We start from the raw sequence: 23578 nt of genomic DNA, 5'->3' as shown, positions 1-23578 counted from the left end.
TTCTAGCCAACACTGTGTGGATCTATTCTACGGCTTTGGTTATAGAAGAATCTTTTTTGCCAGTCTCCAGCTTGTTTTCAGTGAGGACTGCTCCACCTATAGATGTGTGTTTGATGTATTCTTAGTGGGAGATGAGCTCAGGGTCCTTCTCTGCCATTTTCATCTCCTTCCAGGCACTTGCGCTTTAGTTATAGTTTCAAGTCCTAAAAAATCAGGTTATTTTTATTTTGCCCTTGACAATCTTATTCTTCTTTTAGTCTGGATTTACTGATAATCTATTTTTAATTTGAGGATAGTTGCTTTACCATCTTGTGTTGCCTGATAATATTTTGACACAGGGAAAGCAAGAACCACCTCCAGAGGTTTTAACCACTTTCTGCCAATGCCTCTTGCTTTCTATTTCCTCTCTGGGCAGAGACCCTGCAGAGTTGATTCTGTTTTTCCCTGTTCCTGAAATGCATAGAAATGTGACATGAAAAGGTCACTGTGAACAAACTGCAGCCTTTTGTTTTCCAGTCTCTGCTTTTCTTTTGGCCACTCTGGCTGGCTGTGTGGACAGTGGGTGCCACCCACACTTCTGGTCCCCCAAATCCTTGGGCCCCCCTCCAGCCTTGCCCTCCATACCAAAACGTTTGGCTACTCCTGTTGAATGAATGTTGAACAGTTATGTAAATAACCATTACGTCAACTTTAAGGTTTTCAAAACCCATTTAAGAAGAGATTTCTTTTCCAATCAGAGATGGTGGTTGAAATGGATAAGAAGACCATTCTAGAGAGAAGACAGGCCAGACAATGGAAACATTCTGTGGTGAGACGCCCAGCCACTTGTGACAACGTGTGCCTCCGCCTCACTTCTTGCCTCCCTTTGCCCCTGCTGCCCCCTTTGCCTTGGCTTCCTTTGGTTTTCCTGCCTCTTTTTTTTTCTCTGCATCCACTGGTTTTACTTCAGCCACTGGCTTTTCAGGCTCCTTTGGTGGTGGAGGAACCAGCACATTCCTTTTGATCTTCTTGCCTTTGAAGTGTTTCTTTTGAAGACAAACGTCGACTAAAGCAAAAAGGGCGGCCACACATAAAAAGACCTGGGAAACAAAAGAATCCTCGTTACTTGGGGGCTTTTCCTTCCAAATGTCAGAGTTCCTTCCTGGCTTCCATGATCAGTCGCTGATGCTTAACCCTCCCCTCAACCCCTCACGCTGCCAGATCCCAGACAGACTTCCGGTTTGCCCCTCTATCCGCCACTCGCTGGCTTCAGCTTCCTCAGCTGAGCCCCATCCCTTCTGTCGGTCACCTCAGCGCATTTTCTTTTTCTCTGCAGACCCGGCCTGGGTGGGGCCCTTTGCTCTGGGGTCCGCAGGCTGCTTTGAAGAGGAAACCATTAGCTAGGTGGGCTCCCTGGACATCATCTTTATTTAAATGGCTTTTCCACGAGAAACACCAACTTTACATTCAGACTTTGCTTGGATGGCAAAATTTTGTGAAAACAGGGTCTTTTCCTTCGGGGAAAATAACTGTTCTCCCGAAGTGCTGATTTCTGAGCAAATAAACAGCCCAATGTGCAAGACTCACCACAGCGGCAAGGTAGTTCGTTGGCACTGTTTGCCGACTTCTGAGAGCAAAGACCGCGGCCCCCACGAGGAAACCACAGCAAAACAGGTCGTTGAGAAGATCCTGAAAGCATGGGAGAGATAAGTCAGCTCTCAACAGGGCTGAGGCCCCTTCAACACCTGCTGGTCTAGCTTCCGCCAAGGGGAATGGTTTTTAAAATGGCCGCGCTTCCGCCAAAGGGAATGGTTTCCAAACTTCTGCCACATCTAAAATGTGTGTGTGTTAGTCGCCCAGTGGTATCCGACTCTGAGACCCCATGGACTGTAGGCCACCAGGCTCCTCTGTCCATGGGATTTCCCAGGCAAGAGTACTACAGTGGATTGCCATGCCCTTCTCCAGGGGATCTTCCTGATCCAGGGATCGAACCCACATCATCCCCTGCATTGTAGATGGTCTCTTGCATTGCAGGCAGAGTCTTTACCACCTGAGCCACCAGGGTCAGATGATATAGGAAGGTATATAGGAAGATGAATGTATAGTGGGTTAGGGGGACATATCTGTAGTTCAACAGCTGGACTCTGAGTTGCTGGACTCTGAGTTGAGACACAAAGTCCAGGATGCTTAACTGCCATTATGAGCTGCCTTGGCTGCTATCCTGTGAAATCACACATTTGGTGGCTATGTTTTTAGCTATGCTTTTCCCCACTTCCAATGCTCACTTAAATAAATTTGCAACACACGACGTCTTTCTACTCTCCGGGCCAGTGCCTCTTTCTGAATAAAGGGTGGGCTGGGTTGCTCACAGGAGGTTCTGTTGGACTCTGATCCTGCGGCTGGAAGCCTGGCAGTGACGTCTTCACCCTCTGCCCACTCCTTCCCTGAGCCTTTGTAAGGCCAGGTCACTTCCTCATCATCCACCCTCCTTCCCACCCCTTGTGGCTGCAGTCCTGCCCTTGCTCCATATCTGTTTCCATGACCCTATCCTGACAAGGTCCAGATGTTGCCAGTTTGAGCAAAAGGGCTGCCTCCTATGCTGTCTTCCCCTCAAGTACCACCCACTGTGGCTCCCTGGCACAGCCAGATTTAACTCAGAGTTGGCCGAACCAGGGCCACAGCAAGTTGGCTTTCTCCCCCATCACTCCTGAGGCCCAGAGCTTGTGCGTCCTTTTAACCCTGTGGGCAGGGGCTGACCCTGCAGAGTTGGGCAGTGCCATCTTTCCCCTTGATTTCTCTGATGCCATTTTCTGTGGGTTGTCCTTCCCTGGCCACCTTGTCTCAGGCCTTTTTTTTCCCTCTTCAATGTTGTGGATTTTAATACATTGCAAACATACAGAAAATTATAGGACAGCCCAACCCTGCTCCCACCTCCACCGGCCATGATCCACTGAGATTAAACAGATGTTAATGTCTTGCAGTATTTGCCTCATGGCCCTCAAAACAAAAAGAAAAAAAAAACAAACCCTAAGCAAAAAAGCTTTGTGGGATGAGCCAGTCTCACCATTCCATACCTGTCCCTGCGTTTTGCATGACTTCCAAGTCTATGGGTAGTCTTCCCAGATGTATAGCAGTATTTTCCTCTCTATTCAGCTCAGTTCAGTTCAGTGACTCAGTCGTATAGCGACTCCATGGACTGCAGCATGCCAGGCCTCCCTGTCCATCACCAACTCATGGAGCTTACCCAGACTCATATCCATTGAGTCGGTGATGCCATCCAACCATCTCATCCTCTGTTGCCCTCTTCTCCTGCCCCCAACCCTTCCCAGCATCAGGGTCTTTTCAAATGAGTCAGCTCTTTGCATCAGGTGGCCAAAGTTTTGGAGTTTCAGCTTCAACATCAGTCCTTCCAATGAACATTCAGGACTGATCTCCTTTAGGATGGACTGGTTGGATCTCCTTGCAGTCCAAGGGATTCTTAAGAGTCTTCTCCAACACCACTGTTCAAAAGCATCAACTCTTCAGCACTCAGCTTTCTTTATAGTCCAACTCTCACATCCATACATGACTACTGGAAAAACCATAGCCTTGACTAGATGGACCTTTGTTGACAAAGTAATGTCTCTGCTTTTTAAAATGCTGTCTAGGTTGGTCATAACTTTACTTCCAAGGAGTAAGCGTCTTTTAATTTCTTGGCTGCAGTCACCATCTGCAGTGATTTTGGAGCCCAGAAAAAAAAGTCTGACACTGTTTCCTCTGTTTCCCCATCTAGTTGCCATGAAGTAATGGGACCGATGCCATGATCTTAGTTTTCTGAATGTTGAGCTTTAAGCCAACTTTTTCACTCTCCTCTTTGACTTTCATCAAGAGGCTCTTTGCTGCTGCTGCTAAGTCGCTTCAGTCGTGTCTGACTCTGTGCGACCCCATAGATGGCAGCCCACCACGCTCCCCCATCCCTGGGATTCTCCAGGCTCGAACACTGGAGTGGGTTGCCATTTCCTTCTCCAATACATGAAAGTGAAAAGTGAAAGTGAAAATGAAGTCGTGTCCGACTCTTAGCGACCTCCATCCATGGGATTTTCCAGGCAAGAGTGCTGGAGTGGGGTGCCATTGCCTTCTCCGAAGAGGTTCTTTAGTTCTTCACTTTCTGCCATAAGGGTGGTGTCATCTGCATATCTGAGGTTATTGATATTTCTCCCGGCAATCTTGATTCCAGCTTGTGCTTCATCCAGCCCAGCGTTTCTCATGATGTACTCTGCATATAAGCTAAATAAGCAGGGTGACAATATACAGCCTTGACGTATTCATTTTCCTATTTGGAACCAGTCTGTTGTTCCATGTCCAGTTCTAACTGTTGCTTCCTGACCTGCATACAGATTTCTCAGGAAGCAGGTCAAGTGGTCTCGTATTCCCATCTCTTGAAGAATTTTCCACAGTTTGTTGTGATCCACACAGTTAAAGGCTTTGGCATAGTCAATAAAACAGAAATAGATGTTTTTCTGGAACTCTCTTACTTTTCAGATGATCCAGCAGATGTTGGCAATTTGATCTCTGGTTCCTCTGCCTTTTCTAAATCCATCTTGAACATCTGAAAGTTCACAGTTCATGTATTGGTGAAACCTGGCTTGGAGAATTTTGAGCATTGCTTTACTAGCGTGTGAGATGAGTACAATTGTGCGGTAGTTTGAGCATTCTTTGGCATTGCCTTTCTTTGGGATTGGAATGAAAACTGACCTTTTCCAGTCCTGTGGCCACTGCTGAGGTTTCCAAATTTGCTGGCATATTGAGTGCAGCACTTTCATAGCATCATCTTTTAGGGTTTGAAATAGCTCAACTGGAACTCCATCATCTCCACTAGCTTTGTTCATAGTGATGCTTCCTAAGGCCCACTTGACTTCATATTCCAGGATGTCTGGCCCTAGGTGAGGGATCACACCATCGTGATTATCTGGGTCATGAAGATCTTTTTTGTACAGTTCTTCTGTGTATTCTCGCCACCTCTTCTTAATATCTTCTGCTTCTGTTAGATCCATACCATTTCTGTCCTTTATTGAGCCCATTTTGCATGAAATGTTCCCTTGGTATCTCTAATTTTCTTAAAGAGATCTCTAGTCTTTCCCATTCTATTGTTTTCCTCTATTTCTTTGCACTGATCACTGAGGAAGGCTTTCTTATCTCTCTTTGCTATTCTTTGGAACTCTACATTCAAATGGGTATATCTTTCCTTTTCTCCTTTGTTTTTCACTTCTCTTCTTTTCATAGCTATTTGTAAGGCCTCCTCAGACAGCCATTTTGCTTTTTTGCATTTCTTTTTCTTGGGGAGGGTCTTGATTCCTTGTCTCCTGTACAATGTCATCAACCTCTGTTCAGAGTTCATCACTCTGTCTATCAGATCTAGTCCCTTAAATCTATTTCCCACTTCCACTGTATAATCATAAGGGATTTGAATAGATCATACCTGAATGGTCTAGTGGTTTTCCCTTCTTTTTTCAATGTAAGTCTGCATTTGGCAATAAGGAGTTCATGATCTGAGCCACAGTCAGCTCCCAGCCTTGTTTTGCTGACTGTATAGAGCTTCTCCATCTTTGGCTGCAAAAAATATAATCAATCTGATTTCAGTGTTGACCATCTGGCGCAGTCCATGTGTAGTCTTATCTTGTGTTTTTGGAAGAGGGTGTTTGCTATGACCAGCACGTTCTCTTGGCAAAACTCTTTTACTTTGGCCCTGCTCATTCTGTACTCCAAGGCTAAATTTGCCTGTTACTCCAGGTGTTTCTTGACTTCCTACTTTTGCATTCCAGTCCCCTATAATGAAAAAGATATCTTTTTTGGGTGTTAGTTCTAAAAGGTCTTGTAGGTCTTCATATACCCATTCAACTTCAGCTTCTTCAGCATTACTGGTCGGGCATAGACTTGGATTACCATCATATTATATATTCATAAAAAATATATAGTATTTTGTGTTTCAAATTTCAATAAAAGATGTATCTTATAGCATGTCCTTTTTAAACTGAATTTTTGAGATTTACCCATCTTGAGAAATAGATGAGATTGAGATGAATGAGGCTGAATTCATTAATTTTAGCTAATGTATGAATAAACCAAACTAGAGACATTAGGGTACTTCTGCCTTTTGCTGCTGCTGCTTAGTTGCTTCAGTCGTGTCCAACTCTGTGCGACCCCATAGATGGAAGCCCACGAGGCTCCCCCATCCCTGGGATTCTCCAGGCGCGAACACTGGAGTGGGTTGCCATTTCCTTCTCCAATACATGAAAGTGAAAAGTGAAAGTGAAAGTGAAGTCGTGTCCGACTCTTAGCGACCTCCATCCATGGGATTTTCCAGGCAAGAGTGCTGGAGTGGGGTGCCATTGCCTTCTCCAATGCATGAAAGTGAAAAGTGAAAGTGAAGACGCTCAGTCGTATCCGACTCCCATCGACCCCATGGATTGCAGTCTACCAGGCTCCTCCATTCATGGGATTTTCCAGGCAAGAGTACTGGAGTGGGTTGCCATTGCCTTCATATGCCTGCAGTGAACACTTTTGTCTGTGCCTCTGATGAACATTTTTTCCTTGTTGAGGTGCTGTCAAGCTTTTCTCTAAAATACCTGTGTCAGTGTTCACTTATGCCCACAAACATATAGGGGTTCCTGTTTCCCATGTCCTTGCCAAGGCCTAGGATTACCAGTCTTATTTTTCTTTGCCCATCTGATGAGTTGAAATGGTACGCTGTTGTTTTACCTTTCAGATCGCTGGTTACCAATGAAGTGTTTTTAAAAACTTGTTTTAGACATTGGAGTTTCCTGTCTATTCATATCCCTTGCCCCATTTTTCTATGGGCTTATTTTTTAATTTTTATGATGTCCTCTTTTGTAAAAGTTTTAATTTTAATGATATACATGTTTTTTCTCTTTTTCTCATGGTCCCAAGTGCGTGTGTGTTCAGTCGTGTTGTGTCCAACTCTTTGTGATCCCTTGGACTGCAGCCTGCCAGGCTCCTCTGTCCATGGGATTTCCCAGGCAAGAATGAACATTTATTAAATACTCCATTCAGCTGTGTTATGCCACCTGTGTCATATGCAAAGTTGCCATATGTATATAGGTATATTTCTGGGTTCTCTCTCTCTCTCTTTTTAATACCTGTATTAGTCTGCTCATGTTGCCATATAACAAAATGCCACAGACTGGGTGGCTTAAGCATCAGACATTTATTTTCCTACAGTTCCAGAGGCTAGAAGTCTATGATCAAAGTGCTAGCAAAGTCAGTTTCTGGTGAGGACTCTTCCTGGTTTGCAGATGGCTGCCTTTTCACCATTTTCTCAGGTGGCCTTTCTGTGGTGGGCAAGGTAGGGGTGGAGAGGAAGTGGGAAGAGGGCAGGGGAGAGGAAGGGAAAGAAACAAGGTCTTGGTTATCTTTTCTTATAGGGACACTAATCCTATCAGATCAGGATTCCATGCTTAGGATCTCATTTAACCTATTTTTTAAAAATAGTTTTATACTTTGCCAACAAAGGTCTGTCTAGTCAAGGCTATGGTTTTTCCAGTGGTCATGTATGGATGTGAGAGTTGGACTGTGAAGAAGGCTGAGCGCCGAAGAATTGATGCTTTTGAACTGTGGTGTTGGAGAAGACTCTTGAGAGTCCCTTGGACTGCAAGGAGGTCCAACCAGTCCATCCTAAAGGAGATCATTCCTGGGTGTTCATTGGAAGGACTGATGTTAAAGCTGAAACTCCAGTACTTTGGCCACCTCATGCGAAGAGTTGACTCATTTGAAAAGACCCTGATGCTGGGAAGGATTGGGGGCAGGAGGAGAAGGGGACAACAGAGGATGAGATGGCTGGATGGCATCACCGACTCGATGGATGTGAGTTTGAGTGAACTCCGGGAGTTGGTGATGGACAGGGAGGCCTGGCGTGCTGTGATTCATGGGGTCACAAAGAGTCGGACATGACTGAGCGACTGAACTGACTGACATTTATTTTTGGCTCTGCTGAGTCTTCATTGCTGCGTGGGCTTTTCTCTAGTTGCAGTGAGTGGGGGCTACTCTCCCTAGTTGTGATGCGTGGGCTTTCATTGTGATGGCTTCTCTTGTTGTGGAGCTCTAGGGCACGTGGGCTTCAGTAGTTGCAGCACGTGGACTCAGTAATTGTGGCTCGTGGACTCTAGAGCACAGGATCAATAGTTCTTGTGCACAGGTTTATTTGCTCTGCAGCATATGGGATCTTCCCAGACCAGGGATCAAACCTGGGTCTCCTGTATTGGCAGGCAGATTCTTTACCACTGAGCCATCAGGGAAGCCCCTCATTTAATCTTAATTACCACTCTGAAGGCCCCATCTGCAAGTATAGGCACATTGAGGATTAGGATTTTAGCATTAGAATTTTTGGGGTACACATACATTCAATCCATTACAATTTGGTTAGTCTTTTTGTCAACCCCTGAGCTAGTACCAAAGCTTTACTCCAATATCTCCTTGGGTGGGTCCATCCTTGTAATTCTCTTTATTCTTCCATAAGAATCATCTTGAAAAGTTCCACAAACAACCTCTGTTAGGTTGAAATTTCATTTAATGTGGACACTGCTTTGGAATGAAATTGACATCTTTATGAGAGTAACTCTTCACATCTGTGACTGTGGTATATTTCTTCTCTTACTTAGATTTTTTTTGTTATGTCCAGTAACAAAATGTTGTTATCTCCACATGAAGTTTTACAGTCTTTGAACGGGTTTATTATTCTCAGACACCCATAGTTTCTGTTACTGCTTTAAATGCTTTCTTTGAAAAACCACATTTTCTCATTATTTGTTGCTGGTATTCAGGAACACTATTTGTTTCTGATTACCTTGTGGAACTCAATCAGTTCTAGTAATTTGAGTCTCTTGGATTTTCAGTGTCTTCTTATTTAAGTCGCTTCAGTCCTGTCCGACTCTGTGTGACCCCATAGACGGCAGCCCACCAGGCTCCCCTGTCTCTGGGATTCTTCAGGCAAGAACACTGGAGTGGGTTGCCATTTCCTTCTCCAATGCATGAAAGTGAAAAGTGAAAGTCGCTTGGTCGTGCCAATTCTTAGCGACCCCATGGACTGCAGCCTTCCAGGCTCCTCCGTCCATGGGATTTTCCAAGCAAGAGTACTGGAATGAGGTGCCATTGCCTTCTCCTGGATTTTCAGTTTAGAGAATCATATTATCAGTGAGTAATGCTAGTTTTTTTCTCCTTCCCAATTCATATACCATTTGTTCTTCTTGTCATATTGTACTAAGATCTTCAGCACAATGTTGAATAGAAGTGGGGATAGTAGGCATCTCTAAGGAAGTGCTTCTAAGGTTTCACCATGAAATACAACGTTCATTTTAGGCTTGGGTAGGTATTTATTATTAAGTTAAGGAAGTTCCCCTTTTTCCTGGTTTACTAAGTGGCTTTCAAAAAGTAGTGTTGAATATTACTCAATAATTTTTCTGCAGCTTATGAGATGATTAAATGGTTTTCTCCTTTAAATCAAAGATGGTGAATTATGTTAACAGAACTTTGAGATGAAACCACCTTTATATTCCTGGCAGACGCCCTGCTTGGTCATGATGTCATGGTGCACTACTTGCTTATGTATTGCTTGATTTAGTTTGCTAGTGTTTTATTGAGAATTTTTATTGCTATACTCAAATAATATATGCCTATAGTTTACTTTCTTTATCATGTCTGGTTTTAAGATCAAAGCCTTACCAGATGGTACAATATATTATAAACCTCCCCCCCCCCCCCATTTTTTAAAGAGAAAAAAGGGACAGACCAGTGGAACTGAATATGAAGTCTAGAAATCAACTGCATATGGGATTTAAAAAATTTATTTTTGGCTACATGTGGCATACAGGATCTTAGTTCTCTGACAAGATCAAAACCATGCACCCTGCAGTGGAAGCATGGATTCTTAACCACTGGACCACCAAAGGAAGTCCCTCATATGGGATTTTAGCATTTAACAAAAATGCCATTTCAAATCAGCAGAGGGGCAAGTTGTACTGTTCAGTAAATGAATAAACTGAGTGACAGGGTGAAATAGTTGGCAAGCCATCAGGATACCAAGCTGGAGCCATGGTTCACACCATCTGCCAAACGATTCCACATAAATCAAAAGATTTAATAAGTGCCAGATGAAAACAGGGGTGAATTGCTTTATGACCTATTTTTCTATTTCTTTTTGAGTCAATTTTTGTACACTGTGGTGACCCAAGGACCAAAGAGCATCTGCTTGGTTTTATCTAAAACCAAGGAGGGTCTTGGAACGCAGGAACGGAAAAACCAGACTCTTATCGTCCTTCCCTCCCCCATGTTGTAACTATTAACGGATTTCAGGTCCTCCTGAGCAGTGTAACCTGTCTCCCCTCCTATCCCACACATGGAGAAGGTATTTACCTTACTCTTACTCCACCAGTATACGTGCCTCATCCAATCAGCAAATGACCCGCAAGACCCCTATCCCACTCCTGGTACCCTGGGTATAAAAGTGGACTAAGGATTCCTGTTCAATGTCGGTTCTCCCTTGAGCTGGTCCACTGTTCTAACAGCATCTCCCACTCTAATAAATTTTTTTTAAATCTTTTATTTTATTTATTTTTTAAATATAAATTTATTTACTTTAATTGGAGGCTAATTACTTTACAATATGGTATTGGTTTTGCCATACATCAACATGAATCCCCCACAGGTGTACACGTGATCTCCATCCTGAACCCTCCTCCCACCTCCCTCCCCATTCCCTCTCATTCTGTCTCATGTCTGGAAATTCTTTTCCAACCCGCACCTGGACCACGACATACATCATATATTTTCTGAGAAATTAACTCTATATTCCAATTTATTGGCATAAAGGTTCATATTTTCCCTATGATCTTTAAAACCTCTTCTTTATACTAATATTTTTCTTTGTCCTCTTTTTTTCTTGAGGTTTATGGTTTATCTCCTTTATTAGTCTTTTCAAAGAAATAGATTTTGGTTTTATTAGTCCTCACTAATAATAGGACCTTTGTTTCCTATTTCATTAATTTTAGCTCTTTGACACTGCCTTTATAATTCTTTTTTGGTTTGTCTTGTCACATATAGATATGTGAATTGTTAATTTTCATTGTTCTTTTCTCAGTATATAGACTTGAATTTGGATTGCTTAACTGCATTCTACAGATAGTATTTGCTAATACTACATGTAACTAAATCCCTATGTGTTTGGGGAAAACCATTAAATTTCCCCCAAATACATAAAGATTTAAATTTTACTGATTTATTTCTAATTATATTGCATTGAAGTTAGAGAATGTGGTCTATATCATATCAGTTCCTTGTTATTTGTTTATTTTTGCATTGTGGTGTCATTGAGGATAACTTTTGTGATTGTTCCAAGTACGCTTGAAAGAATGTATAGCCTGTTACTCTGGGGTGTAGGGTTCTATATGTCCTATTGATATATATAGCAGTGGATCAAGCTATCAATTACTGAAGGAGACATGTTAAAATCTCCCACTATGGTTATAATTAAGTTCATTTTTGTCTTTTATGTTTAGGGAGCTATATTGTTAGGTATACGGGCTTTCCCAGTGGCTCAGCGCTAAAGACAGAAGACAACGTCTCAACGCAGAACACAGTGCAAAAGATGGTGTGGGTTTGATCCCTGGGTTGGAAAGATCCCTTGCAGGAGGAAATGGCAACCTCCTCCAGTATTCTTGCCAGAAAAATCTCATGGACAGAGGAGTCTGGTGGGCTTACAGTCCATAGGGTCACGGAGTCAGATATGACTGAGTGAGCACACAGGCATTGTTAGGTACATACAAGTTCAGAATTGCTATATGTAGTGATCCTCTTGACATACTTAGTTTTTAAAACATAAAATTTGTTTACTACAATGGTAAAGTTACATTAGCTTTTTTTTAGTTAGTATTTTCCTCTAATTTTTTTCTATCTCTTACAACCTTTCTCCACATGCCTTGTACATTGTTGGATGTAAAAAATCTATTCTTAGGGTCCTTTCTCTTTTAAATGAATGATATAGTCCATTTATATTTGCCATCATTTATGATATATTTGGATGCACGTCCACCATTTTATTTTTTTCTATTTAACATATAATACACATTCCAAATTCACTGCAGATGGTGACTGCAGCCATGAAATTAAAAGACGCTTACTCCTTGGAAGGAAAGTTATGACCAACATAGATAGCATATTCAAAAGCAGAGACATTACTTTGCCAACAAAGGTCCGTCTAGCAAAGGCTATGGTTTTTCCAGTGGTCATGTATGGATGTGAGAGCTGGACTGTGAAGAAAGCTGAGCGCCGAAGAATTGATGCTTTTGAACTGTGGTGTTGGAGAACGCTTAAGAGTCCCTTGGACTGCAAGGAGATCCAACCAGTCCATTCTAAAGGAGATCAGCCCTGGGATTTCTTTGGAAGGAATGATGCTAAAGCTGAAACTCCAGTACTTTGGCCACCTCATGCAAAGTGCTGACTCACTGGAAAAGACCCTGATGCTGGGAGGGATCGGGGGCAGGAGGAGAAGGAGATGACAGAGGATGAAATGGCTAGATGGCATCACCGACTTGATGGACATGAGTCTGAGTGAACTCTGGGAGTTGATGATGGACAGGGAGGCCTGGCGTGCTGTGGTTAATGAGGTTGCAAAGAGTCAGACACAACTGAGCAACTGAACTGAACTGAACACATTCCTTTTTATTTTCCCCTTTTTACCTTCTATTGAGTCATGTCCCTCGATTCTCTTTTTACCCTTTCGTTTCAACAGGTTGGATGTTATATATCCCGGGATTCTGCAGCTTCCCTGGTGGCTCAAATGGTAAAGAATCTGACCTGCAATGTAGGAGACCCAGGTTCTCTCCCTGAGTCAGGGAAAATCCCCTGGAGAAGGGAATGGCTATCCACTCCAGTATTCTTGCCTGGGAAATCCCATAGACAGAGGAACCTGGAAGGCTACAGTCCATGGGGTTGCAAAGAGTCGGACACTACTGAAGCGACTTAACACACACATACACATATATCCTGGAATTCTATTCTTTAGCAAAATAATATTATGTTTTAATATGTTAATGGAGAAGGCAATGGCACCCCACTCCAGTACTCTGGCCTGGAAAATCCCATGGACGGAGGAGCCTGGTAGGCTGCAGTCCATGGGGTCGCTAGGAGTCGGACATGACTGAGCAACTTCACTTCACTTTCCACTTTCATGCACTGGAGAGGGAAATGGCAGCCTACTCCAGTGTTCTTGCCTGGAGAATCCCAGGGACGGGGAGCCTGGTGGGCTGCCGTCTATGGGGTCACACAGAGTTGGACATGACTGAAGTGACTTAGCATAGCAATATGTTAATATTAATATTATTACCAAGTCTACCGCTACTCCCAATAAAGGACTTTCGTTTATCATCTGCCACCACTATAGACTTACATGTTATTGTGTTGCTGCTACTTTAGATCCACCTTGGTTTAGTGTTCTCTCTGATAAAGCTATTAATAAGTTCTTAAAAACCAAGCAACCTTGGTCAAAATGTTTAAAGTCAATCCACAAGCTTACTAGGTTATTTGTTTACTGTTCCTTTTTTACACTGCAAACATTTCTTTTGGGTGTAATTTCATTCTTCCTGAAGTTTTTTACTAGATCCTTCAGTGAGGGTCAATGAAAGGGAAACATTTTTTCCTCATTCTAATTGTGTCTTTTACTCTTTTCACCTCAGTCTCTTAAAGAAATTATTCCATTGCTTTTTGGCCACTTTTGTTGCTGTTGAAAAATATGAAGTTAGTCTAATAGTTTGAGCTGTCTTTTTTAAGGTAAATTGTCTTTTCTGTTGGTTTGATTTGCTTTTTTCTTTGCCTCTGATGATCAGCTGTGCCTCTATGACATGTCTAGGTATGGCTTTATTTTTATTTATTCTTCTTGGTCCCTCTTTGAGAATTCATGTCTCTCATTAAATCTAATATTAATATGCCACTCAGTTTTTTTTTGGTTATTCTTTTCATAGAGTATCTTTTTCCATTTTCACTTTCAACCTATTTGTATATTTGGATTTAAAGGAATTCTCCTGTGATCCTCATATAGTAGAATTACATTTTTTTTTAATATAATCTATTCTGATAATCTTTACTTTTCAACTGAAGAGTTTAATCTATGAACACTTAAAGTAATTCAGTTCAGTTCAGTTGCTCAGTCATGTTTGACTCTTTGTGACCCCATGAATCACAGCACGCCAGGCCTCCCTGTCCATCACCAACTCCTGGAGTTCACCCAGACTCATGTCCATCGAGTCAGTGATGCCATCCAGCCATCTCATCCTTTGTTGTCCCCTTCTCCTCCTGCCCCCAATCCTTCCCAGCATCAGGGTCTTTTCCAATGAGTCAACTCTTTGCATGAGGTGGCCAAAGTATTGGAGTTTCAGCCTCAGCATCAGTCCTTCCAATGAACACCCAGGACTGGTCTCCTTTAGGATGGACTGGTTGGATCTCCTTGCAGTCCAAGGGACTCTCAAGAGTTATTGATGACTTATTTCTGTAATTTTGCTATTTATTCTCTATATTTCATATTTCTTTGTTCCTCAGTGTCTCCATTATTGCTTTATTTTGTATTTACTTTTTTGAAATGTGCCAATTTTATTCTCTTATTTCCTTTATGTCTATATATTTTAGTTAATTCCTTAGTGGTCACCTTGGGATTATTATTGGTATCTTAAATTTATAACAATCTCATTTGCATTGATACCAGCTGAGCTTCAGTAGTACACAGAAACTCATTATTATTGTCACAAATTGTATCTTTATACATTGTGGTCCATTAACATAGATTTAAATGGTTTTATGCATTTGTTTTTCAAATCATATCAGAAAAGAAAGAAGAGTTACAAACCCAAAATACAAGAATACTGGCTTTTATATTTCCTATGTAGTTACCTTTACTGGTGTTATTTTATGGCTTCAAATTATTGTCTGGTGTCCTTTCATTTTGGCCTGAAGCATTTCTTGTAGAGCAGGTATATCAGCAACAAATTCCATCAATTTTTGTTTACATGGTAATATCATCATTTCTCCTTCGTTTCTATTTATTTTTAAAGGTTCTCCTTCATTTCTGAATGGTAATTTTTGAAGGGCAACTTCAAATTTGAAGGTTATTGTATTCATTTCTTGAGGTTGCAAAAACAGAGTACTACTACCTACATGGGTTAGAACAACATAAATTTAATGTTTCAGCTGTGGAAGCCAGAAATCTGAAATAGACAGGTATGCAGGACCCTGCTTCCTCTAAAGATGCTTGAGTAATTATCTGTTTTGGGCTTCTCCTCCAGCTTCTTATAGCTTGAGGCATTCCTTGTCTTGTCTTGTCTTCCTATCTTCTTCCTGTGTCTCTTCACATTGTCTTCTTTCTGTTTATATCTGTATCTGTGTCCAAGTTCCTCCCTTTTACAAAGACACTAGTCATATTGGATTAGGTCCACTCTGATAACCTCATCTTTATTTGACCATCGGCAAGGACCTTATTTGGAAATAATGTTTGGAAATAATGAAATCATGTTCACAGGAACCGGGAGTTAAGACATCACCATATTTGGGGGGTACATAATTCAACCCATAACAGATAGCACATTTAAAAGATGGAATTTTTGGTGGATAGTTTTTTTTTTTTCTTACCCCCTTTAAGGACTGTAAATACATCATTCCACTCCCTCAGGTCTCCATGGTGTCTGATGAGAAATTAGTTGTTAATCTTATTAAGGGTCCCTCGTACAAGATGAGTTACTTCTCTCATAACTTTCAAGACTTTCTCCTGTCTTCATCTTTAGACAGTTTGATTATAATGTGTCTCAGAGTGGATCACTTTGAGTTTATCCTACTTGGCTCCTTTTGGATGCATAGATTCCTATCTTTTACCAAATTTGGAAAGATTTTGGCATTATTTCTTTGAATATTCTTTCTGTCCCTTTCTCTCGTTTTTCCCCTTTTGGGACTCTGCCTATGTTAGTATGCTTGATGGTGTCCCATGGGTCTGTTAGACTCTGTTCATTTTTTCTTCATTCTTTTTTCTGTTTCTCAAACTGAATGGTCTCAATTGACCTGTCTTCAGGCTCACTGATTCATTCTTCTGCCTGTTCAAATCTGCTGTTTAAAAAGCTCTAGTGAATTTTTCACTTCAGTTATATTAGTTTTCAGCTCCAGAATTTCTATCTGGTTTCTTTTTAAACTTCTCTTTACTGACATTATATATTTGGCCCATGATTGTTCTCTTGGTTTCCTTTAGTTCCTTGAGCATTTTAAAGACATTTAAAGTCTTTGTCTAGTAAGACCAATATCTAGGTTTCTTCAACAGCAGTCTCTATTAATATATATATATATTTTCTGTGAATGGGCCAAACTTTTTTTGCATGCCTTATAATTCTTTGAAAACTGTGCATTTTGAATATAATAATATAGTTACTCTGGAAACCATATTGCCTCTAGAGTTTGTTGCTGCTGTTTGTTGTGAGTTAAAAGTCATTTGTATGTTTAATGTTTTTTCCTAAACTATGTTTTAAAAGATTGTATTCTTTCTCTTGTGTGGCCACCGATGTCTTTGTCTTTCATCAGCTTAATAATCAGGAGATTATTTGATGGGTATTTCCTTAAATATTGGAAACAAACAAGTCTTTGCAAATTGGCTTTATATTAGGGCACTCCTTTAATATCTCTCCAAGCTGTTTAGATCTCTTAGTTTTTACTTGCCGCTTGTGTAGAGCCTAAAGGTCAGGCAAAGACGAAAGCTTAGTTCTTCTTTTTTTTTTTTTTCTGGGCATGTGCTGTCCTAGATTACCTGGTAGAGGTGGAGGCTTTTCAAAGCTCTTATTTCTCCCATGCATCTCCTTCCCAAACTTCTGATCTGTCTACTTCTTGGAAAACCTTGCCCCAGGTTTATATTAGTACATATGCCTTTAAATGCTATTAACAAATGTTATCTAGGAGGCTGCTTCAGCCTTGAGAAAACTCTGAGGCAGGTGACACAAAGGCAAATCCCTGGCCAGTCCTTCAGAGAGCCACCAGATAGGTCAAGCACACAACTTAATTCTTTGGGAGCAAGATTTGTATTGTTCCCTCTGCCACCAGCAAGGAATATGGTCAGGAATGTGGGCTATCTTCATGTCCACTGACAAGCTGGGGATTGAGGGATGGCAGGCAGGTTAAGTTATAAGGCTACAAAATTCTCTTACCCAAATTCAATAACTTCTTTCTCCATTAAGCATTTTGTTTTTAATTAGATTTCAGAGCTCTGAAAAAGTTGGTTCTGACAGTTTTTGAAAGCCTAATCATTGCTGTAGTGGAAGGACAGAGATTTGGAATTCCCTACTCTGTCCGTTTGGTTTTTTTTGGCTGCACAGCATGTGGGATCTCAGGGGATTGAACCTGCACCCCCTGCATTGGAAGTGCAAAGTCAATCACTGGACTTCCAGGGAAAGTCCTACTCTGCCAATTTTAGTGATGTCACTCATTAAATCTGGAGGGGTCTCAGTTACTATCACTTTGAATATTCTCTATTCTCTTGTGTGTCTCCTTCTGGAATTCCTATTAGGTTTATGATGGACTTTCTCATTCCATATTCTATGTTTCAACTTCTCTCTTCATATTTTCCTCTCTTTATCCATCAGTAATATATTCTGGGTAATTTTCCCACATTCTTAGGCTCATTGCTTCCCCAGCTTTTGTCTAATATATTTTTAACCAATTTATTGACATTTTTATTTCTATAACCATATGTTCAGGTTCTAGACATTATATCTTGTAATTTTTAAAAAATCTGTCTATTCTGACCTCTTAATATCTTATTCTTTTCTTCAGGCTTTTATTTATGTATTTATAATTTACTGCTGCTAAGTCGCTTCAGTCGTGTCCGACTCTGTGCAACCCCATAGACGGCAGCCCACCAGGCCCCGCTGTCCCTGGGATTCTCTAGGCAAGAACACTGGAGTGGGTTGCCATTTCCTCCTCCAATGCATGAAAGTGAAAAGTGAAAGTGAAGTCGCTCAGTCGGGTTCCGACTCTTAGCGACCCCATGGACTGCAGCCTACCAGGCTCCTCTGTCCATGGGATTTTCCAGGCAAGAGTACCGGAGTGGGGTGCCATTGCCTTCTATTTATAATTTAAATGTATTATAAATTATTTTCAGACAGTTCTTTTATTATCTCATATTCTAAGGGTTCCAATCCTCCCATTTGTTATTTTTGCTGGTTCTTGATTCTTAGTCATGAGTTTTGTAGTTTTGAACTGTGAATTCATTTTTGATTGCCCCCCCCCACACACACACCCTTTTCATTATAGGGGACTGGAATGCAAAAGTAGGAAATAAAGAAACACCTGGAGTAATAGGCAAATTTGGCCTTGGAGTACAGAATGAAGCAGGGCAAAGGTAATAGAGTTTTGCCAAGAGAAGGCACTGGTCATAGCAAACACCTTCTTCCAACAACACAAGATAAGACTCTACACACAGACATCACCAGATGGCCAATACTGAAATCAGACTGATTATATTCTTTGCAGCCAAAGATGGAGAAGCTCTATACAGTCAGCAAAACAAGGCTGGGAGCTGACTGTGGCTCAGATCATGAACTCCTTATTGCCAAATGCAGACTTACATTGAAGAAAGTAGGGAAAACCACTAGACCATTCAGGTATGACCTAAATCAAATCCCTTATGATTATACAGTAGAAGTGAGAAATAGATTTAAAGGACTAGACCTGATAGACAGAGTGCCTGATGAACTATGGACAGAGGTTCATGACATTGTACAGGAGACAGGGATCAAGACCATCCCCAAGAAAAAGAAATGCAAAAAAGCAAAATGGCTGTCTGAGGAGGCCTTACAAATAGCTGTGAAAAGAAGAGAAGCGAAAAACAAAGGAGAAAAGGAAAGATATACCTATTTGAATGCAGAGTTCCAAAGAATAGCAAGGAGAGATAAGAAAGGCCTTCCTCAGTGATCAGTACAAAGAAATAGAGGAAAACAATAGAATAGGAAAGACTAGAGATCTCTTTAAGAAACTAGAGATACAATGGGAACATTTCATGCAAAATGGGCTCAATAAAGGACAGAAATGGGATGGACCTAACAGAAGATATTAAGAAGAGATGGCAAGAATACACAGAAGAACTGTACAAAAAAGATCTTCATGACCCAGATAATCACGATGGTGTGATCCCTCACCTAGAGCCAGACATCCTGGAATATGAAGTCAAGTGGGCCTTAGGAAGCATCACTATGAACAAAGCTAGTGGAGATGATGGAGTTCCAGTTGAGCTATTTCAAACCCTAAAAGATGATGCTGTGAAAGTGCTGCACTCAATATGCCAGCAAATTTGGAAACCTCAGCAGTGGCCACAGGACTGGAAAAGGTCAGTTTTCATTCCAATCCCAAAGAAAGGCAATGCCAAAGAATGCTCAAACTACCGCACAATTGTACTCATCTCACACGCTAGTGAAGTAATGCTCAAAATTCTCCAAGCCAGGTTTCACCAATACATGAACTGTGAACTTTCAGATGTTCAAGATGGATTTAGAAAAGGCAGAGGAACCTGAGATCAAATTGCCAACATCTGCTGGATCATCTGAAAAGTAAGAGAGTTCCAGAAAAACATCTATTTCTGCTTTATTGACTATGCCAAAGCCTTTGACTGTGTGGATCACAACAAACTGTGGAAAATTCTTCAAGAGATGGGAATACGAGACCACTTGACCTGCTTCCTGAGAAATCTGTATGCAGGTCAGGAAGCAACAGTTAGAACTGGACATGGAACAACAGACTGGTTCCAAATAGGAAAAGGAGTACGTCAAGGCTGTATATTGTCACCCTGCTTATTTAGCTTATATGCAGAGTACATCATGAGAAACGCTGGGCTGGATGAAGCACAAGCTGGAATCAAGATTGCCGGGAGAAATATCAATAACCTCAGATATGCAGATGACACCACCCTTATGGCAGAAAGTGAAGAAGAACTAAAGAGCCTCTTGATGAGAGTGAAAGAGGACAGAGAAAAAGTTGGCTTAAAGCTCAACATTCAGAAAACGAAGATCATGGCATCCGGTCCCATCACTTCATGGCAACTAAATGGGGAAACCGAGGAAACAGTGGCTGACTTTATTTTCTTGGGCTCCAAAATCACTGCAGATGGTGATTGCAGCCAAGAAATTAAAAGATGCTTACTCCTTGGAAGGAAAGTTATGACCAACCTAGAGAACATTTTAAAAAGCAGAGACATTACTTTGCCAATAAAGGTCCATCTAGTCAAGGCTATGGTTTTTCCAGTGGTCATGTATGGATGTGAGAGTTGGACTATAAAGAAAGCTGAGCACTGAAGAATTGATGCTTTTGAACTGTGGTGTTGAAGAAGACTCTTGAGAGTCCCTTGGACTGCAAGGAGATCCAACCAGTTCATCCTAAAGGAGATCAGTCCTGAATATTCATTGGAAGGACTGATGTTGAAGCTGAAACTCCAATACTTTGGCCACCTGATGCAAAGAGCTGACTCATTTGAAAAGTCCCTGATGCTAGGAAAGATTGAAGGTGGGAGGAGAAGGGGATGACAGAGGATGAGATGGTTGGATGGCTTCACCGACTCAATGGACATGAGTGTAGGTAAGCTCCAGGAGTTGGTGATGGACAGGGAGGCCTGGCGTGTTGCAGTCCATGGAGTTACAAAGAGTCTGACATGACTGGGCGACTGAACTGAATGTAACCTGTCTTGTGATATCTGTTTATGCTTTGATTATGATTTTGCACTTGTTTGTCAGGAATCCCATGGATTTCTTTAGAATACTATCAAATTGGGATTGATTTTTATGCCAGTTCCCAGGCACTGTGTTTTCTAAACTTCATGAAGGTTTCCAGGCTGAAGGCAGGAAAAACTTAAACCAAATGTATACAAAGGGCTTCCCAGGTGGTGCTAGTGGTAAAGAACTCACCTGCCAATGCCGGTGACATAAGAGATGAGGGTTCAATCCCTGGATCAGGAAGATCCCCTGGAGGGGGACATGGCAACTCACTCCAGTATTCTTGCATGGAGAATCGCATAAACAAAGGAGCCTGGCAGGCTACAGTCCATAGGGTCACACAGAATCAGACATGACTGAAGTGCCTTAGCAGGTACACACACATACAAAGTGTAGGCTCAAGGTTCATATTTCTCAAGGTCTTTTTTGGTTTCTCCTCACTGAAAACTTAGGTAGAGATGAGTATGCTTTCTTGTTCCTCTGTATAAGGAAAAGGTGTCTCCTCTGTCTTTTCCCTCAGGGTACAATCTTTGCAGGATACTGGCCTTATGTGGGATTCTTGGTTCTAAATCTCCACTTTGCCTAGGACCAAGGCCGCATCTCTTAACTTGAGAATATGTGAGAATCCATGTTCAGAGCTCCTGGGCTAACACTTCACGGGCCATCTCCACCCACACTGAAGCAGCTGATTAGATCCCTGCTCCTGTTTCCCATTTCTGGCATCTGTGTGTTTCCCCCTTTTTTTCCTTTTGCCAACTCAGCCATTCAGTTAAATCAATAGTGTTTACATTCCCCCCTAATAGTTTTATGTAAGTACAGCAGGAGGATTTTCAGGGTTCAGTGATTTTTCATCTTGTGGGAACTACCAGTATCTTCTCAAGGACTTTGGCTGGAAATGTGTCCTCTGCTTATCCCTTTCCCAAGAGCCTTATATGGCCCTCTTTTCCTTTCTCCAGACCTGTGGGTCCCTGGACTCTAAAAACTTTTAATAAGTAGGCAGGACAGATTGCAGTTAGGGACTCGGACTCCACTGATAAAGCTGGGTTTGAATCCTTTTTCTGCCACTTACTACCTGAATTACCTGGGGGCAAGTTGCTTGGCCATTCTGAACCCATTTCGTGTATAAAGTGAGTGAAAACAGTGAGCATAGGACTCTAGAGACATGCTGTGATCGAGCAATGAACAAGGGACCTTGGGTTAGTTGGAAGTTAGGTAGGTAAGTTTTGCGATTACCCAATGGGCAAAGGTTCAACTCCATGAGTCTTCGCATCAGGCACTTTATTTTTCCTCTCTAGGAACAATCTAATACAAGATTATTACTGTCTTCATGTTACAGATGAAGAAACAGAGTCTGGGAGTGGTAACTTGCCCAGCTCAGTCCCATTCCAGTGAATGATTGCTTTGGGCTGAACATATTTCTGGGCTTAACATCCCTTTACAAGGATAGTCACTGGAGATCTGGTGGTACTTTAGAAGTGATTTTTCTTTTTAATTCTCATTTTATATGATTGATTTCTTTCTTGGATTTCAGGCGACAGGGTACCTTTGAAGTGATCTTTTCAGTCAAGTGTGCTGGCATAGGGGTTGGCAGGAACCACTGGCTGCTACACCCCCCTTGCTGCCAAGGAGAGCAAAGCTTCAGGAAAGCAGACTTCTTTCTTTGACCACCAGGTAGGGAAGGGGCCCTCCACCCTTAAGCTGAGCTTTTTGGAAGCCTTTTCTACCTAACTTCAGCTGCCCCTGCTCTGGCCCTGCCTGAAGGTGCTAAGCCCATGCCTGGAACACAATAAGAGAGATGAGGTGTATCTCTTTGTTCAGTCACTTTTCAAGTGCCAAGATACACGCGTGGATGTCACACCAGGCTCAGCCACTCCCCACCACCCCTCACTTACAGAAATGGGCCACAGGATGAAGGGCAGGTATCTCTGGATGGCGAAGGTGTAGATAATGAAGAAGAAGATGAAGATGGATATCTCCATGGTGATGATGAGTGTCAGGAGGGGGTGTACAGTGCTCCCCGTGAACATTACCAGCGAACCTATTAGGCAGGCCTGCCGGGAGACATGCCCTTTGAGCCATGGCAAAGGGCTCAGGCCACAGGAGCCCCAGGGAGCCAACTCCTTCTCCTTCCTCCCATCTTTGGACATCCCGCTCCCACCCAGGGATACAGGCCCAACTTACCAAGCTAATGAGCTTGACCTCAGCGTGCCCCACACTCCAGAACTCTTTATTGCTGTCCTTGAATTCCCACTTGTAACGGCGACACCCCTTCCTCGTTCCCACTTCATCCTTGGGCTGCTCTGACTTTTTCTTGGGCTCCTCTGGGTCTTTCTCGCCCTTCTGCGGCGGTGGCGCTTCAGCTTCCCCGGGTTTGCCCTTTTTATCAGCCATCTGACCGTGAAGTTCTCAGGTTCTCACGGCCTGCCCAACTTCTGCCGTCCCTGGCCAGGCTCGGCCTTTGCGCGAGCCAGATGCCCACCGACCTACTTAGAGGCCGCGCTCAGCCAACTGCCAGGGAGGAGGAGCGAAAAGCCAACGCCTGGCACCCTCCTGGCACGCGCCTGGTCTCGCCACGCGAGTCCCCTCCACCCGCCCCTGGCCCCCGGCCCCCGGCCCCCGCCCTCCGGCGGGCGGGACCCGCCAGGAGCACCGCGCGCATCTCCGGGCACCGCTAGCATCTCCATCTCCCGGCCGCCCACCCCTTGCGCGGAAGCCGCCGCCCCAACTCCGGCTCAGGTGGTGGTGGTAGTTCAGCTGCCGCGCTGAACTCCCCTCGCAACTTCGACCTCACGAGGCCTCTGGAGGCGGCCCAGGGCTGTAAGTTTACCCCGGCA

General features: G+C 42.6%; 1 protein-coding gene across 2 annotated transcripts; it reads right to left on the bottom strand.

Moving 5' to 3' along the window:
* Positions 1-689: 689 nt before the first annotated feature.
* CMTM2 (CKLF like MARVEL transmembrane domain containing 2) lies at positions 690-23297 on the bottom strand. Of its 2 annotated transcripts, XM_059876741.1 has the most exons (5): positions 22926-23297; positions 22637-22795; positions 20937-20993; positions 1567-1668; positions 690-1079 (listed from the first exon to the last, which is right to left on the bottom strand). In XM_059876741.1, exons 1-5 carry the CDS (start codon positions 23133-23135, stop codon positions 849-851), a joined length of 759 nt encoding a protein of 252 aa, XP_059732724.1. In that variant the 5' UTR covers positions 23136-23297; the 3' UTR covers positions 690-848. The 2 variants fall into 2 exon arrangements, with proteins under 2 accessions (XP_059732724.1, NP_001069275.1); NM_001075807.1 differs by lacking the exon at positions 20937-20993 and having other exon boundaries at positions 22926-23296.
* Positions 23298-23578: the final 281 nt, after the last annotated feature.

The sequence above is a fragment of the Bos taurus genome, chromosome 18 (assembly GCF_002263795.3).
Source record: "Bos taurus isolate L1 Dominette 01449 registration number 42190680 breed Hereford chromosome 18, ARS-UCD2.0, whole genome shotgun sequence".
Classification (NCBI taxonomy): Eukaryota; Metazoa; Chordata; class Mammalia; order Artiodactyla; family Bovidae; genus Bos; species Bos taurus.
Note: the sequence above shows the minus strand (reverse complement) of the source record. Positions and strands in the feature narration are given on the sequence as shown.